This window comes from Pelmatolapia mariae, linkage group LG13 (genome assembly GCF_036321145.2).
Source record: "Pelmatolapia mariae isolate MD_Pm_ZW linkage group LG13, Pm_UMD_F_2, whole genome shotgun sequence".
Lineage (NCBI taxonomy): Eukaryota > Metazoa > Chordata > Actinopteri > Cichliformes > Cichlidae > Pelmatolapia > Pelmatolapia mariae.
The window spans coordinates 7,363,475-7,380,232 of NC_086238.1; the positions used below are offsets into that span (position 1 = coordinate 7,363,475).

Sequence of the window (16,758 nt, forward strand, 5' to 3'; positions counted from 1 at the left end):
AACAATATTATAAAATTCTGCTGTAGATACTGGGGTATAATGTTGAGCAGTACTCGATTCATTACATTAAATCTTGAATATAAATAAAGTTTTAACGGTTGAATTAAAGGCCTTTACATTACTGATCACTCACCATGTTGTCTCCACACTTTGTGCCAGCCAGCACCAGTCCAGGGTCAGGCATGTCATCGCCCAGGTAAACATGTGTTCCTCGACACAGAATACGTCCTCCTTCTTGCAGAGGGATGTTAGTTTCAATGGAAACGGCATTTGTTCCGATCACTGGGCGGTTGGCTCCACCCTGGCACTGGATTTTACCACACTTTGCATCACTGCACAGAGCACATACACATATAGAAACACACACACATAGTACAACTTAAAAAAAAACCCATAATGCTGCTCTGTCAATCACAGTTGAAGATAAGTAACTGCAGAGGAGGATGAAAGAGTGCTGAAGGGGCCTGCAGTGATTCAGTCCTCCGGTCATCAAAGCAATTACATCAATTAACAAAAAGCTTGATTACAGAATTTACCAGAAGGGAGAAGATCTTAAGAACAATTAGCTGACAAAAATAGAATAAATTGATTCATGAATACTTTCTTAATTAGCTGCTATCTTTCTGAAATTACATTATTCAGCCATGCAAACTTTAGATTGAAGATCACGTCACAGCATAATGATGATTGCCAATGACACTACGTGAGCTAATTAGCTTTGTTTTCCACAGTAATTTCTCTTTACCTTTACCACATCAGTGCAGCCGCAGCCTTACCTTGCATCACATTTGGCAAAGGAGCCTTTGGAGTCCTTCCCGCAGTTCCCGTAAGGATCGCCTGCAGAGTTGACTCTCTCAAAGCAGATCCCAGGGGCGGGCTTTGCTCCTTTATAAGAGACAAACAAGAAACCACCCCCCCACAATGTAATCATGAAAATGAAACAATGCTTTACCTTAGAAAAGCAAAGATTATGCATAAATTTCCAGCTTGCAAGCATCCACTGATTTACCTGCTCCCCACAGAGTGATGCATTGCTGCTCGTGAGTCTGGCAGATGCCATTGTAGCAGTAGCCGTCAACGTTGTGGCAGGCATGTCCATCATGTAGATAAACGTTGGCTGGGCAGTGAGGGCTGGCGCCAGTACAGAACTCTGGCAGGTCACATGAGTTACTGGTTTCCCGGCAAAGGGTGCCAGCAGGTTTGAGCTGTGAATAAATAGAGTGCTGTACATTAGACCCCCTTTTACAGTAGATACAAAATCAACACTGGCTCATTGAACAGCAGCTTTATTTAACTGTTTTTTGCTTTTGGGCTTTGTAAATGTTCCGCATAGCTATGGAAGTGGTGGACAGGAGGGCATTTCAATCTATGAAGGTATGCCACCCTGCATCAATAAAGGGTTTTAAAGGTGATATTTGCAGGTTAAGGCTTAATTAATGAAAAACGTGACCATAAACCCTGGCTTTTCTCTTGTGGATCTGCCAAACGCAAGATAATCTCTAAAAGGAATTTAAAGAAGATTTGAGGTCGACTCCAATTTAATTTGTTTTTGCTCCCATCTATTGTGTTGCGAGTTTCTGTTTTGTGCTGTAATCAAAAGTTTTATCAAGTGTTGGAAATATTGGGATGATCACTGTTATTACTGGTTGAAAACATCAAAGCTTTTGGATGCTGAAATAAAAACAGTTGTTTAACAGTTTAAAAGTGTCTGGAGAGCTTAAATCTGAAAATGAAATGAAAAACTACAAAGTCATATACATGCCCAAAAATAGCTTCTAATATAATACTGTGCAAGAGTCGTGATTAGCCCCTTATTTCTTTATATTTTACCAGGAAAATGGGAAATTGGTAAAACAATTTAAACATGTGAAAACATATATGAAAACTTAGGAAAGCTTTCTTGTAATATCTTCAAGTAGTCTTCAGGAATAGTTCTCCAGGTTTCTTGTAGGACATTCAAAGCTTTTCTTTGGATGTTATGTTCCGGGTCAGGATGATCCCACACTCCTTCAATAATGTTGAGGTCTAGGCTCTGGGGAGACCAATCTATGACTGATAGTGTTATTTTCCTTACCCAGGTATGCTTTTACTCCATTGGCAGTGTGTTTGGGATCATTGTCATGCTGGCAGGTGAAGCCATTGCCAACCAAATACTTTCCAGATGGTAATGCATGGTGGTTCACAGTCTGACGATACTTTTCTGTGCTAATTCTTGCATCAATTTTAACAAGATCTCCAACACCACATGCTAAAATGTGAAATGCAGTCCCAAACCCTGACAGAGCCTCTCCTGACCTACTCCGTCCACACTGATGATGAGTTAAACTAAAAATTTGGATCAAATATGGATTTCTCAATGACTTTAGTTGCCTCTAATTTTCAGTCCAGTTCTTCTGTAATCTGGTCGACCCCAGCCTTTTCTCCATGTTTCTGTTCCTGAAGAATGGCTTCTTAACAGCCACCCTTTCACTGAGACCATTTCTAATGAGTCTTTTGGTGAACAGTAGATGGATCAGCTGAAAGGCCAGAAGCATCTCTTGCGTTCTTAGTCAGGTCTTTGACGAATCTGTTCCTATTTCTTAAGGACATGATTTTCAGATACTGTCCATTTGTTGTAGATAGATTTTTTTGGTCGTCACTTCTTTCGTCCTCCATTTGTTTAGTTCAGGACATACTGCACACCATACGGAGGTATGCCAAGCTTTCAGCTAATAGCTCTCTGGGAATCACCTTGTTGGTGTAAAAATGCTATTTTATACCCGTCTAACTGAGATATCTTTGGCATTTGTGATTGATGTAAGTAAAGAAATAGGAGCATATTGTTTTTTTTGTGACAGGCTGCTGGTAACAAAGTGACTAAAGGTATTTGGTTAAGCTGTCTGTTATGTGCAAACACAACACTGATTCATCCTTTGGGTTGGTAACTTTTTATGCTTGTAATAATTCATAGGTCAGTGTTAAGTGGCTTAACAAACAACAACAACCACAAACATTCCTCTGAAAGCAATTAGGTTAAAGGAAGGACTGAAAATAAGTGAAAAAGCAGACGAGGTTTGACGAAAAACTTTGAAATACCTTTGGAAAGCCAGAAAAACTATTGCTCAAGACCATTTAAAAAAGTAGCTCTAGACTATTGTACAGTACTGTACTTATGCAGCAAAAACACAGAACATTAAGCTGTTTCTTGTGAATAACACTTTGCAGTACTTATATCTTAAGATATATAATTCTGCAAGGCCATCATTGGCTCTCTAAATGCAATCCTTGGAATACATTTTCAACAAGTACTTTTTTTGAAAAGAGACGACCAAAGATGATATAAAATGATTTCCATGGCAAACAAAAACCATGAATATTTAAGACGAAGCAAATCTTAGGCTATCCAACTTGAACTTGAATTCAATTGAAACCTTCCTATTATACAAATAGATATACAAATTTGGAATAAAATCACCCGAGATATGAAATTATACAAACAAGCAGACTCACAAGTCTCTAACCAGTAATAACCTTCTGCCGAGAATTAAGAGTTTTAGAAAGTTTTTATAAAAAGTGAAGCTCTGAAAAGCTATTACAGAATTTATTTGGCTCTTAGGAACATATGAGTGCATGTAAATTAAAAACAGTTGAAGGACAAAGTGAAAAAGACCAAGAACTGCATGAAATCTCTTACTCTGCAGCCTTCACAGCACTGTCCGTGGGCACACACAGCATCTTCTTTCAGGGTGCATGTGGTGGCATTGCAGCACGGGTTCATGCATTCCTGGAGGAAAAGAAAACAAAATACTTAACAACATGTGGACCTGATCACTTCCCTGAAGATCCACTGCTGGCTGCTCCCTGTCAGATAAAGACTTCCAGGTCAGGGGAGATGTCCGGAGATTCCTACCCTGACCTGCAGACCCTCAAAGGGACACATATAAACTCAGGCTCATATGTTTTGAATTTGGCAAATTCTTTAGACATTTAGAGTAGTGAAAAAAAAGAAGAAAAAAAAAGGAAAGGAACGTGTTTAATGCAATACGCCCCCTCAAAAAAACAGAAGACAAGTAAAAGATAGAAATCAGGTGAAGCTCTTAAGCGGGCGTGTGTTAAAACCTCCACTGAGATTTGATGCAGATAACAGAAACGTGTTTCAGAGTTGACAATTAGGGCATCGTGGCCAGAAGCAGAAACGGGACTTGAAGATTGTAGACACTTTACCACAATGACAAGATCAGCTTGCAGAAAATGAGCCGATAGAGCATGTGTCAGGAGGAGCTGGATGGGGAGTAACGCCGTAACAAAAATCCCCAGTGAGGCGTTTATCTGTCGATGTTTATCTTTTATTGAATCCCAAAACACATCAGCTTTGTGCAAGCAGTGCCAGAAATCACACTATTTCACAAAAACAAACAACATAGCTGTTTAGCCTGTGGGGCCCTAAGGTAATGACAAGATGTGTAGAAGGTGGAAGATGGAGGCAGGCGAGTTGTTGGATGTCTAATTTTCAGTGTATGTGAGGTTTTATGATTATGGCTGTTTACCTCTTGGCTCTGATGTAGGCCTTTTTTTAAGAGGGAAGAAGAAAGTTGCTTTCATCTCTTGGACTAAGTGGGTCGGCAGATCTAACAAGCACAAGCCCGTGTGCTGACATCACGGAGGTTACAAAGAGGTAAACTGGCAGAGATGGAACTACCAAATGGAAAATTTATGGTTAGTTTGTTGGTGGTCAAACATAACGACTTCACCCAAATACAATCTGCTGCCATCTAAATGATGGAGAACACAGTAATAACAGCACTTATCGAACAAACGCAATGTTGAGTCAGTCGAAGTTCAGCGAGTTGAAAACAGAAAAAAAAAGCAGTAATTTAATTGGAAAAAACATCAACTCGAAGACTGTCCTGGCGATTACATCGTGTCAACTTCAGTAAAAACTATTTGAACTTTTCTGCTTAACATGTCAATATTTTAAGCTTATCAGCCTAATGGCTCTATATTTGGATCTCTAGAGTAAACAGAGCTTGCGAAAAACAAGGTATAAAATCCACTAGGCAATAAATGTCATTTAAATCTACCAGATTACAGATTGTTATCAACCATTCATATCTCATTTTATAGCTACAGTTGGTAAATGTTAATTAAGCTGCCACAAAACTCTACACTGCTTCTGGCTTTTCAGCCAACTAAAGGTCAAAACTCACCTGAATGTTTGAATTTAAGTTGAAATTCTAATTATATGCAAATGTAAAGGCAAAACATATAAGCTTATGCATAAGTTCCGTAACAAAAAGAAAAAAACAAAAACAAAACATCTATATTGACTCGTCTGCCTTGATTGCTGGGAATTTGGGCTGCCAGTCTATTCTTTGCATCATTCCAGCCTTCCCACGCAGTCAAACTAAATTCTGTCGTCATCACTCTGGTCCAACCGTTTATTTCCTGTCTTGAGCCAGTAAGCCTCCACCTCATCTCCAACTGCATCAAGTCTGCCACCACCAGCTTCTGGACTCCAGGGGTTCCTGTCCCAATCGTGTAGTATGATCAGAGTTTAACTGCCAAACAGTTTACTACTCAAACTCTGTCCTTCAATAAATCACTCTGTCCAAATGATCTGTCCTTACTGAAATCCACACTGCTCAAAGAAATTAAAGGATCACTTTTTAATCAGAGTATAGCATTCAGTCAGTTAAACTTCTGGGATATTGATCTGTTGAGTTAAGTAGCAGAGGGGGTTATTAATCAATTTCAGCAGCTTTGGTGTTAATGAAATTACCACAGGTTGATTTTTTTAATTTTGGATTTGCATTTGTCACCACTGGTAACATGAGGATGGCACAGTAATATTAGATAAAATTATTAATCCCTCGGGTGGGTTCCTCCGGGAAATTCAGTAATGTGTCATTACTAGAAGGTTTGCTGTGTCTCCAACAGAGTCTCACGATCATGGAGGAGGCAATTACTCTAGGGGAGCTAGACAGGGCCGTAGAAAGTCTGTAACTCACGAGCAGCTCCTCCGTGAAAGGAGGAAGAGGAAAAGCATTGCCACAGCTCTACAAAATGACCTGCTGCAGGCTGTTGTTGTGAGTGTTTCTGATCAAAAAATCTGAAACAAACTTCATGAAGGTGGACTGAGGGCTTCATGTCCTTTAGTGGGTCATGTGCTCACTGCCTAGCAGCATGGAGCCTTACTGACATTTGCCACAGAATCCCAGAACTGGTAGGTCCACCAATATTGTCCTGTGCTTTTCACAGATGAGAACAGGCTTACTATGAGCACCTGCGACAGATGCGAAAAGGTCTGGAGAAGCCGTGGAGAGCGTTATGGTGCCATCATTTAGCAAGACTGGTTTGGTGGTGGGTCAGTGACTTTCTGGGGAGGCACACCCATGGAGGGATCCACAGATTTCTACAAGCAATTTAATAAAGTTATAAAAGTACATAACGGGCATCAAGGTTGTGGAACGGTTAGCACCACCGCCTCACAACAGGAAGGTTAGCGAGGGGATCATGTCTACGTTGAGTTTGCATGACCTCTCTGTGCCGGTCTTCTCTCCAGTTACTCTGGCATCCTCCCAGAGCCCAAAGTCATGCATGTTAGCTTAATTGGATGTAGATGTGAATGTGACCTGTACATGTACCCTCTCTCTTAAACTAAGTAAGTAATTTTTTTTTTGTAAAGTGCCTTTCACAGAGAGGCAGTCACAAGGTAAATTAAAGTAGACTAAAATACATAAAAACCACAATAAAATACAGTAGAGTACAGTAAAGTGTCACTGACAGCAAAGCAAGAACAAATTAAAGTGCAGAATAAAAGAAAAACAAGTTTGAAACTGCTTTTTAAATGAGTTATTTGTAGTAGGAGACTGTTTTCAAGTCTTGATGTCACAGACTGAAAGGCACCGCCCCCTCAGTTTCTGATTTTATGCGAGGAACAGCAAAAAAAATTCTGAGCCTGCGTTCAGCGCTGGGATCAACAGTCTGGAGCCTGTCCAGTTAATGCTCTTTATCCGAGTACAAGAATTTTAAATTTACGGATCCTAAATGCTACTGGGAGTAATATGAGCTCGCTTATTAGAACATGTTAGCAGTCTGGCAACGAGATTTCGTACAGCTTGAACATGTGAAAGAGATCGTTTATCTAAGCTGGACTAACTCATAAATCATTTTCTCCAGTTAAGCCGAGGAGAGCATTGTCACAATTTATAAGGGAATTCCTTAAGTGAAAGAAACAGGAATGAAACACAGATTTTACACGGAAGTCGAAGCCCAGAGAGAAATCAAATATTACGCTAAGATTTTACAGCAAAAGGAAGCAAGTGTTTTTTAGGATATAACTTGGAAGAGGCTATAATCACGGTGTCAGTCTGATTGGAGTTTAAAACAAGCTAATTGTTGGAGAGCCATATTAAAGGCTGGGGTAGACTCCAGCACTTATGCAATCCTGAATTTGATTAACAGTTCAGAAAATGGATGACTGAGAAGTACATCATTAAATATGGGGCAATAATATGTGCAGGATGTAGATACGATAGTTCATTTATAAGGAAAGTGCCAAGCACTTAGTGGTTCCAGCTTCTCAAGATGACTTTCTGCACTGTACAAAGATAATTAATGGACTTAGCAAATGCCTCTGAAGGGCATTTGTCACTATTTTTATTGTATATTGAGCAGGAATTTTGAGTGATATATTCCTCACTATATTTCCTGTGATTTCCAAGCAGCTGGGTTGGCTACAACAGAGTGTTACCTGCTTCCCACATGCGATTTTCACTTCCCTTCACAGGGTAGGGCATCCTGCCGTGCACACGAGAAAGAAACAATGTGTGCACGGATGCGTGCATCAGACTTCAGCTGGTACAGCCAAAGAAAATGTGTTTCAGCCTCGACCTGATTTGTTTGTTTCCTTTGTCACACCGTTATACAGTGGTTTGATTAATGGGCCTTCAGCGGGGATATGGCATCACCCGAGCGGCCTGTCAGAGCCTCGCTCCACACATGTGGGAAATCAAGAGAAGGTGTGATGTAAATAAAACACTTACACTGGAAGCCTTGGGTGGCTTGCTGGTTTTTGGGTTGGTATTTTTTTTCCAGCTTACTAGATTTCTCTGCTTTTAAGTCATAAAAACACATTTCAGGGTCAAGAGAAAGTTTAACTTGGAAGTTTGTTGTGGTTTGTTTTAGGGGTCTGAGAGCGTGGCTGAGACTTTCAGTGGTTCTGGATGATTGCTTATAGGACAGTAACATTGTTTCCATTAAGCACAGTTTGCAAGGGAAATGTCAAGTAAGACAAGTGCGCAAAAGTTGTTTTGTTTTTTTGCATTATTCATTCACACCCAGTCATTTCTTACATTTGGGAATAAACATATTGATTTGAAGACATGGTTTACTATAAGCAGAGAATATTTTGGGAGGTTTTTGGGCATCTTGGAGAAAGGGATACTCTTTTATTTTTCTGAATTCCGATTCTCCAAACTCACCAAGGGGAAGATTGACTGAAAACATTTGCTTTCTTAGCACTTTCACATTTAGCTTTACATGCCCTGTTCAGTGGTAACCACACAGGTGGAGATTGATCCACTCCAATGGTGCAGGTGTGGTTGAATGCCTTTTGCGTTGACCTTACCTCTGGCTCCCCGCAGTCACACTCTTCTCCCTCCTCCACATAGCCATTGCCGCATTTTTGGCCTCCGTAAAGCACCTTGACCTCGGGCATGTTGTACAAACACATTCCCACGCCTTTCTCCAGACTGGCGGCAAGGTCCTTCTTACTGCATGTGCTGAACACGGTTGGAAAGGGATACCTGCAACAAGAATGTAGGAACAAGGCTGAACAAAATTAAAGAATGGAGAGCATTTATACAAATTCCACAAAGATAAAACTCCTTGATGTGTGCCTTTAACAGAAAATATGTCAAGAAAAGTGAACTCAATCACTCTACTGGGCAAAAAAACACAAAGTCTTCACTGCAGCCTTTGTTCAATCTGCTCACTCGAGAGGTCTTTTCACACAAATTTAATGGTCTACTGGCATTGTATGAACTCCATCTCAATGGATTTTCTATCCTACATGATACATAAATGGTCCTTGAGATGTCCAATATAAACATTTTCTCTGGCAGCTACATTTTCAAGAGTCATATCCTGGTTAGAGAGGGACAATTTAAGCAACTGATTGGATGGAAGAGGTGTGGTGTGCTGGGATGTGGATGATTTGTGTCTGAGCATGTGCGCATGTGAAACCTTTATGAAATACCAAGCCCGAAACCATATCATTTCTACCGCATTAATTTCATTCCCTAGTATCACTTACCTGAAGTGCTGACTAACGTCTAATTTAGCGAGGAAAGAAATGGAATTTCTTATAGAAAGGAAGAAAATGTTATGACTTTAAAGATGAAACTGCATGATATGCCAATAACAGCTGTGAAGCCCGGGGAAACGGCCCCTCCTGTTGGAGTGAGTTCCTGCGACTCCACAAACCAAAGAGATAAATAGGGCATTGAAGGAGGTGAGGGACTGACACTGAAAAAAAAGAAAATAAATAAAATGCAGAAAAGTAGGACAGAGGAAAGGATTCATGCACAGTGTTGCCAGAAACAGACCAAAGGAGAGTGGACAAATAGTGGAGAAAAAAAACTAGAGGGAGATCAGGAATAAATAAATCGTGGACTAGATAGAAATATGGTAAAAATCTTGCTGTTTGGACAGGAGTGGGGACAGAGATTTGGTCAGGAGTGGCAAAAAGCCTACAAAGAGGCAGCAACCAACCATGAAGACACAAAGAAAGTGACATAAAACATCTAAACAGATCCCAAATGGCTAAAAAAGAAAAAGGCAGGGAATGACTAAAACGGGACAAACCAGTTGAAAATGACCCTCAAGATTTGCAAAACAATAAAAAATAGACATTTTAATCATTTTATATGCCCTGTGTCAAGTTTGGACTCTCAGTTAAGGCTTGAATAGTAAACATGCTAACAGAATAAAACACAACCCAGAGGATATATTGCATTACAACCCAGCATACAATAGCAACATAACCGAGACTCCAGCTACATTCTTCATGCCAGCAAACAAACAGGAACAGCATCACAAAAACACTCAGAGAAAGGCAGGCTTTGGGGTGTAAAATGGATATCTCAGAGCTCACACAGCTCATCGAGGGACACACTCGAGCTTCAAAAAAAGAGGACGAGAGGAGGATATGGGGTGGCAGGGAGCGATGGCTAGCGGAGAGGATTGGCAGACGTGGCACGGAGAAAAGGAGCTGGCATTGGATGCTTGAAAAGCTTGACATCAGAAAGAAACATGTCACACACGTACTTATGCAGCGATAGACTGACTGGGGTCTTCAAACGCAACGGGGTGTGGAGGCTGTCTGCAAAGCTTGAGGCTTGACAGGGCAGATTTGTGAAAATTCAACATTACACAGAATATGTTTGTGGAGCCTGGCAGTGGACAGAGGTGGGGGGTAGGGATGTGTGATGCTTTGCCTTTGCCTAAGGGGGATTTAGCTGATGCAACTGCATGGATATTTCACTGTTGTTAGTTGACTACAGTGAAGCTCCTCCTGAGGGGGCTTGAGATAAGGGTGGAGGCATTCAATGGAAACGGACTCTGCATATAAATATATATATATATATATATGGACACAAATATTTCTGAAGAACACAGAAAAACAGTCAATCCTGGGTGAAGCTGCTGCTTTCCCTACACTCACACTGTTCACCTTTGAATGTCGACTGCTTTCATTTCTGACACACCAGAAGCCAATCAGCCTGTCTCTGTCCACCCTTGTCTGCTCACATAAGCCACTTGTTAGAGTCTTTTTACCGCCATAAGGTACTCAGAAAACAAGCTCTGCTGTCCTGTGTGTGGATAACCATGCATGAAATCAAGGACAGACAGGCTATGCAGTTCAAACCACACAGCACAGTGCAGACCAAGCCCCCTGTAAATAGCACAGTCTGCTTCTGATAACAGAACGCAGGCTTGCTTCAGGAAAGGAGACGGAGTGTACATGAGGGGTAAGGAGAGCCTGTTCTCAATAAATTGGCATTAATGGAAAAAGCTGGGACAGTTGTCAGCAGCATTTCTTCATGGAGGAAAATACAGCTTCTCTGGATCAAATTAGACCCACATGGAAAGTATTAGAAAAACCCAGAGGATAAATGTAATGTCAAGGAAATACGAGTGAGAACCAGCGTGTCTACAGCTATGCTTTGTCTGAGACAAAAGCTTGATCACTGATTATTCTCTTAACCGAAAACACACTTTATTATCCCTGAAGCCTAAAGCTTGTGTCTGCTATCATTACTAAAAAACACTGATTAGCCCTCCCACTGGTTAAATAATAAAATAGAATAAAAACTACACAGTGAACGTGAGCTAGAAAGAGAGCCTAATGTAATCTTATTGATGGGGGTTAGAATAAGTAGAATGACATTTAAGCCGCTTAAATGCAACTCTGTGCAAGATGCGCTCCGTCACTTATAAGCTCGACTATTTAAAGTAAAGGGCACCTCGAGCGGCCATAGTGGGAGCCAAGAAATTGCTCTAAATGATCTGCCTTTAAGTGATGTCTAACGCGGCGAATGATGTGTATCAGCAGGGCTTTGATAATTGAGCTGTGACGCTAATCTGCAGCTGACATTCCTCCAGGTAACAGCTGCCCACTCCATCCTGGCAACAGATGCAGTGTCAACCCGACAGGGTGCCCAAGGATGCTGTGAGAATATCTCTGTCACCCACGGCCCGATGCGGCTCTTTATGACAATGAACAGAAACAACAAAGCGGCATCCTGTCCAGACGCAGATGAGCACGAATGCACAATCAAAGACAGAATCTGTGGCGATGCCTCTCAAGTGTTTCTGTGCCTCTGGGTGAATGTCAGCGACTTTCAACCAGAGAACGGAAATTAATTTATGTGAACAGGAAAAGAAAACATTAAATTACTGTTCACTGGGTATGTGATGCAGGCAAGAAGCAGAGAAAATGTTTCAGTGCAGTGGCTCGCTGAACTTCATGTAAAACTCCTAAAAATGTGGTTTCAAATATATTATTTCTCTTCAGTGTTAAATAAACTACGCTACATAAGAAAAAATCTAAGATCAAGTTGAGAGGAAAAAACCATCCTTAGTGAAGTTTTTAAGGCTAAAATCTCTGCTGAACTAGCAATAAATTGTTTCTTCATCTATACATTTTTTGTGCACCCTCATTGCATCTGCAGCTCTGTGTAAAGAGCACAGTAAAAAAAATACTTCAACAATAAGAAATCGAACCGAGTAAGGTCAACAGAAGCATGCAAGTAGTTTTCTGTAAACCTACTCTGGGAATGGCTCCAATGAGCACATCTTAGATTGCAACAGATCCACATCAAACGTATGCATTATTACAGCTGAGACCACGCGGCTGCTCCGCTGTCCAAGAAATTAGCCGAGCAGAGAGTGTAGGTTTCCCTGGACAATACTGGTTTGAAGCCCTGCACCCTCTCCAGGTGTAGTTTGCTGGGGTGGAACTAATTTGGCTGCTCATAAGAGTTCTACAAAATCTAATTAGTCACATGCTTTCTGGCTGTCATTACTGTTTGAAAGGCAAATATGTCACTTGCAATGTGAATACCACACACTGTTAAAGATCCTAATCTCATCAGTGTTGTACAGCCTTATGAATCTTTGCTTCTGACTGAGGAAAATACATCTCACTGACGAGCAGTAGCAGTGTCATCATCAGTGAGAGGGATGAAAACATCTAGTATTTTTATTGTGGCAAAGCAGTTACGGTTAATCTAATAAAAATCTAATAACAACACGTATAATGTTCTGTCTCATGCTTCTTTTATTATAAGAGAGGATTTGTTTATTTCTCAACTTATAGCTTTTGATTTCGGAGCAGGTAGAAGGGTTAGAAATATGCCCCCCTGGTAATTTACTAACAGGAGTCTTTAGTTGTTGCCTGGGCTTAATTGCTATTTGTTCAGATCTAATCTATGGATAAAGGCATGCCTGGGGTAGCTTTGCAGACACACACCACTTTTGCTAGACCTCATCATGCTCTTCTACCTGACGTTTTGACACATTGGTGGTAGATTATGAGATTAGAAAAAATTGAAATAACACATATCCGTCTAGCAGCACTCCAAAGACACTAACAGCAGCATCTTATCTGTTCACAGCCTCGAGATTTGAATTCTAATTTTATCTTTTGCAATTTATTTAAAGTCCTCTGTTACAAGAGATTACTTTAAGATGAACATGAGGTGCAATCTGGGATCTTCAGGTAGGTCAGGGATGTCAAACTCATTTTCCATCATGGGCCACATACAGTCCACTTTGATCTTAAGTAGGCTGAGAAGTTTAATGTATAAAGACGTTTAACTACACATTAAATCCTAACTCATATAAGAATAAGAAATGCAGTTTCAACAGTGTATCTCAGTTTTTCTACATGCTAAAAATAAATCCACTTAACATGTGCAGTGACGAGGAGCTGATTGAGGTTTTAATTCTGATGAGAACTTACTAAATGCTGCACCTGATCCGTTCTGTTGCTTTCCATATTGATCAAACTAGCTAACCTCTCTAAAACATCAGCAATTACTTTACTGTATACCAACATTTTTTGAATAGCAAGCTGGATGGATTTGTTTTTAGCAAAAAAATGTCTTTCATTACTTTATTCACTCAGGAGATTTTTCCACTTCTCTTCAAAACATTTTCTGAGCCCAGGTCAGAATAATAATTTATTTCCCAGTCCACTGCTTTTACTTGATTGTTATCAAGTTCGACTGAATGGCAGCCAGTATATTTGTGCTGACTGTACAGGTCTTTCAAGCATCCTGTAATGGTGAAATTGCCTTTTCTTTTATTTTGATCCTCCACAGTCACTGCAAATCAGATATGACAAATTAGCAAGACGGTACACAGTGCCAGGTGACTGCCATGGTCACACGTGTTACTCTACTCATTTAAAAGACTGGAACTAGCAAAGATCATCTTAGTAATCAAGGCCAAGCTAAGTAAAAGCCAGTTTATGCAATCGGCCTTTTAACTCTTGCCCTTTGACTGCAGGTAAACAAACTGTATATATAAACAAAGCATTGAAAGATTAGAAGGTAAAAAAAAAGTAGCAAATTAAGATTTTCCCGTTTCTCCAGGTGGTAACAGTTTATCTGCAGGCACTAAATGTGTGAGCATGCTGTACATGAATAAAGCATGAATCTAGTGCAGAACTTCTTTACCCTTCCTTCCTCCACTCATCAGTGTTCAGTCACTCGGTACTTAGAGGACTTAATGATGTACGTGATCCAGTGATCTGCCTTATGCATAACATGAGTGACAGACCCACTTATCAAGTGAAACACTGGATTGACGTAGAGATGCACCACAGTGATTTAGTGTTGCATTTCTAAAAAGCCTGGGGAATAAACTTCCCCCCTTACTGTGTGGTCTAAGCCTGTTTGAAGTGCAGGTTTTCATTCGTGAGAGAAATGTAGCAAAATCTATGGCTGGAAATCCAAAACAGCGACTCCTGATTACACTGGAAGATACGTCCAAGGATGGCTGATTTGCTGACTAAAGACAGCCTGCAGCAAAAGTCAAGACGCAGTCAGAAATTTAGAGCCAAATAATCCCAATGTGAATGCTGCTACGCTCCATGTCTACAAACCATCCAATCAGAACACAGCGTAAAACGACCAATTACAACGACAGACGACGCTGCTCAGCATAACGGATCATAAGCACCACGTTTTATATAAACCAAACAGATTCAAAACTGGCAGAAAAATCCATGTCTTCACCACTTCCTCATTATTTCTAGCACAATTCGCCATGTCATTCACCACCGCACTATCTGGTAGCACAGTCTGACACAGATTTCATGAGACTGATCTTGCAGAGTGTCAAACTCGATGAAAGTACAGAGAATTGTCAAAACTAAAGCAGCAAATTGACACGACAAATTGACATGTCACATTTTTTTTTAACCCAGTAAGGCTCTAGCTCCAAAATGAATAAAGCCTACTTTCCCAATAATGCAACTTAATAGCACAAAATTGGTGCTTCGAAATTAGCCAGGCCAAAGGATTCCTGGCGACCGCTGCACAGTGCATACCGATTAGATTTCTGTCGGACTTGAGCAATCAGGCTGGCTGATTTATACATGGCTGCAAAAATGATATGATTGCTACTTTACATGAGAATTCCTGAAAAACTGAGTTTACTGATTGCATATAAAGCATTTTAAACTACCCTTTTATAATTAAAAGATTCCAAAATGGCACACAAGCTGATTAGTCTAAGAAGATTTTAATCGAGATGAGATCTAATACGGTGTGAATGCTTGCCTGACTTCCAGTAAAACCTGCTGGAAACCTTTAACACAAAAAAATTGCTCACTTAAAAGGCAAGAAAAGGAGCAAAAATTGCAGCTTTTTTCATTCTGAGTTACAAAATGGTTCGACACTGTAGTGAGTTAAAGGTAGACCATCTTTAGTACATGAAGGAGCTTTTTTTGGAAGGTGGTGAGCGGATGATTCCTGCCTGATCATGTAAGAAGGTTGAGAGGATGAGGAAATGTCAGTCAGGTGCTGGACTTAGGAAGGTCTGTAGATGGAAGAGGCACTGATTAAATGAAGGCTATGAAGGGCTCTACTGTTTATGGGGCCTTTGACTGACACTGGACTGTCTCTGCTGCTCTCCTAAACTGCATTGCAGACTGACATGCATTTAGCCCAGGCTAAACAGGAGAGACATGTTTGACCTTTTGGGAAATGTTAAGCTGCTACTCCAGACGGAGCCTACTGTGATTAAAAATCCCGAAAACAAACAAAGCACAAGCCACACTTCCTACATTTACCCACTAGCACTCTTACCAGCTTTCTCTCTCTTTCTTCAGATTTTCTGTACTGTCCCACTTCACCCCAGTTTTGGACTCTTCTACTTATAAGAGAGTGACAAAAGTCACACAAGGTCCTTCGTATTATCTTGACAAAGCAGTCACCTCTTGGCCTCAAAATCCAGCCACAGTACCCCTGCTGTGCTTCATCAGTCTACCAAGTTACACATATAGACACAGGAAAGTACTTCTGAGCTTTCTGTCCACGTTCATATGATGCAACTCTTGGCTCAATTTCTAAAGAAGACACCCCTGCTTCAAAACGTCCATGTAAAACTCTCCTCTCCTCAGCACCTCAGAGTTTCACTTGTTAAGACACAAATCTCCCACGGCCAGTCTCTATGGCTCAAAAGCCCGTCACTGGTTTTCATGTTTACCCAAAATAATTCCTTCATTGTCATCTTTTTAATGTTTGTCTTTTGAGCTCACCTCTATCTCTTTTTGTGCTTCCCTTCTTGCTTTGCCACTGAGGGAGATAAAAGACAAATGAAACCGCAGCTCTCCTGCTCCGCCCGTCTATCCATGCATAAAGCACCTCTCTGCGGATCTCTCTCTGTGTGCCCTGGCCCTGATTGCAGCTGGCAGCGTCACTGATAATCACGTCATTTAGATGCAGCCTGTCTTCTCCTCCATTAGCAAGTCTAACATGAGACTATCCCAAACACACAGTCAAACAGCCTACACTGCTTTACAATGATGTGCTTAACATTCTGGAGGCATATGAACTAAGGGTCAAAGGAGGCTGCTAATATTAAAAAACAAAACCAGATCTTTGATGGGGGGAAATGAGATCTAGATTGGTTTGTGAAATTATTGGTTTTGTCAACAGGAAACTGAATTTGGGCTGATAGTTTAGGAAATTCAATTTAGGAGAT

At 40.7% G+C, this 16,758-nt stretch overlaps 1 protein-coding gene across 2 annotated transcripts in view; it reads right to left on the reverse strand.

Annotated features, from left to right (window-relative positions):
- The window catches only part of adam12b (ADAM metallopeptidase domain 12b), an 87,140-nt gene that overhangs the window by 18,990 nt on the left and 51,392 nt on the right, over window positions 1–16,758 (reverse strand). For both annotated transcript variants that reach the window (XM_063491819.1, XM_063491818.1), the window contains exons 12-16: window positions 8,609–8,786; window positions 3,674–3,763; window positions 1,010–1,205; window positions 777–885; window positions 134–332 (exon numbers count right to left, since the gene is read on the reverse strand). In XM_063491819.1, the coding sequence (XP_063347889.1) occupies window positions 134–332; window positions 777–885; window positions 1,010–1,205; window positions 3,674–3,763; window positions 8,609–8,786 (772 nt within the window). The remainder of the gene's footprint in view (window positions 1–133; window positions 333–776; window positions 886–1,009; window positions 1,206–3,673; window positions 3,764–8,608; window positions 8,787–16,758) is intronic.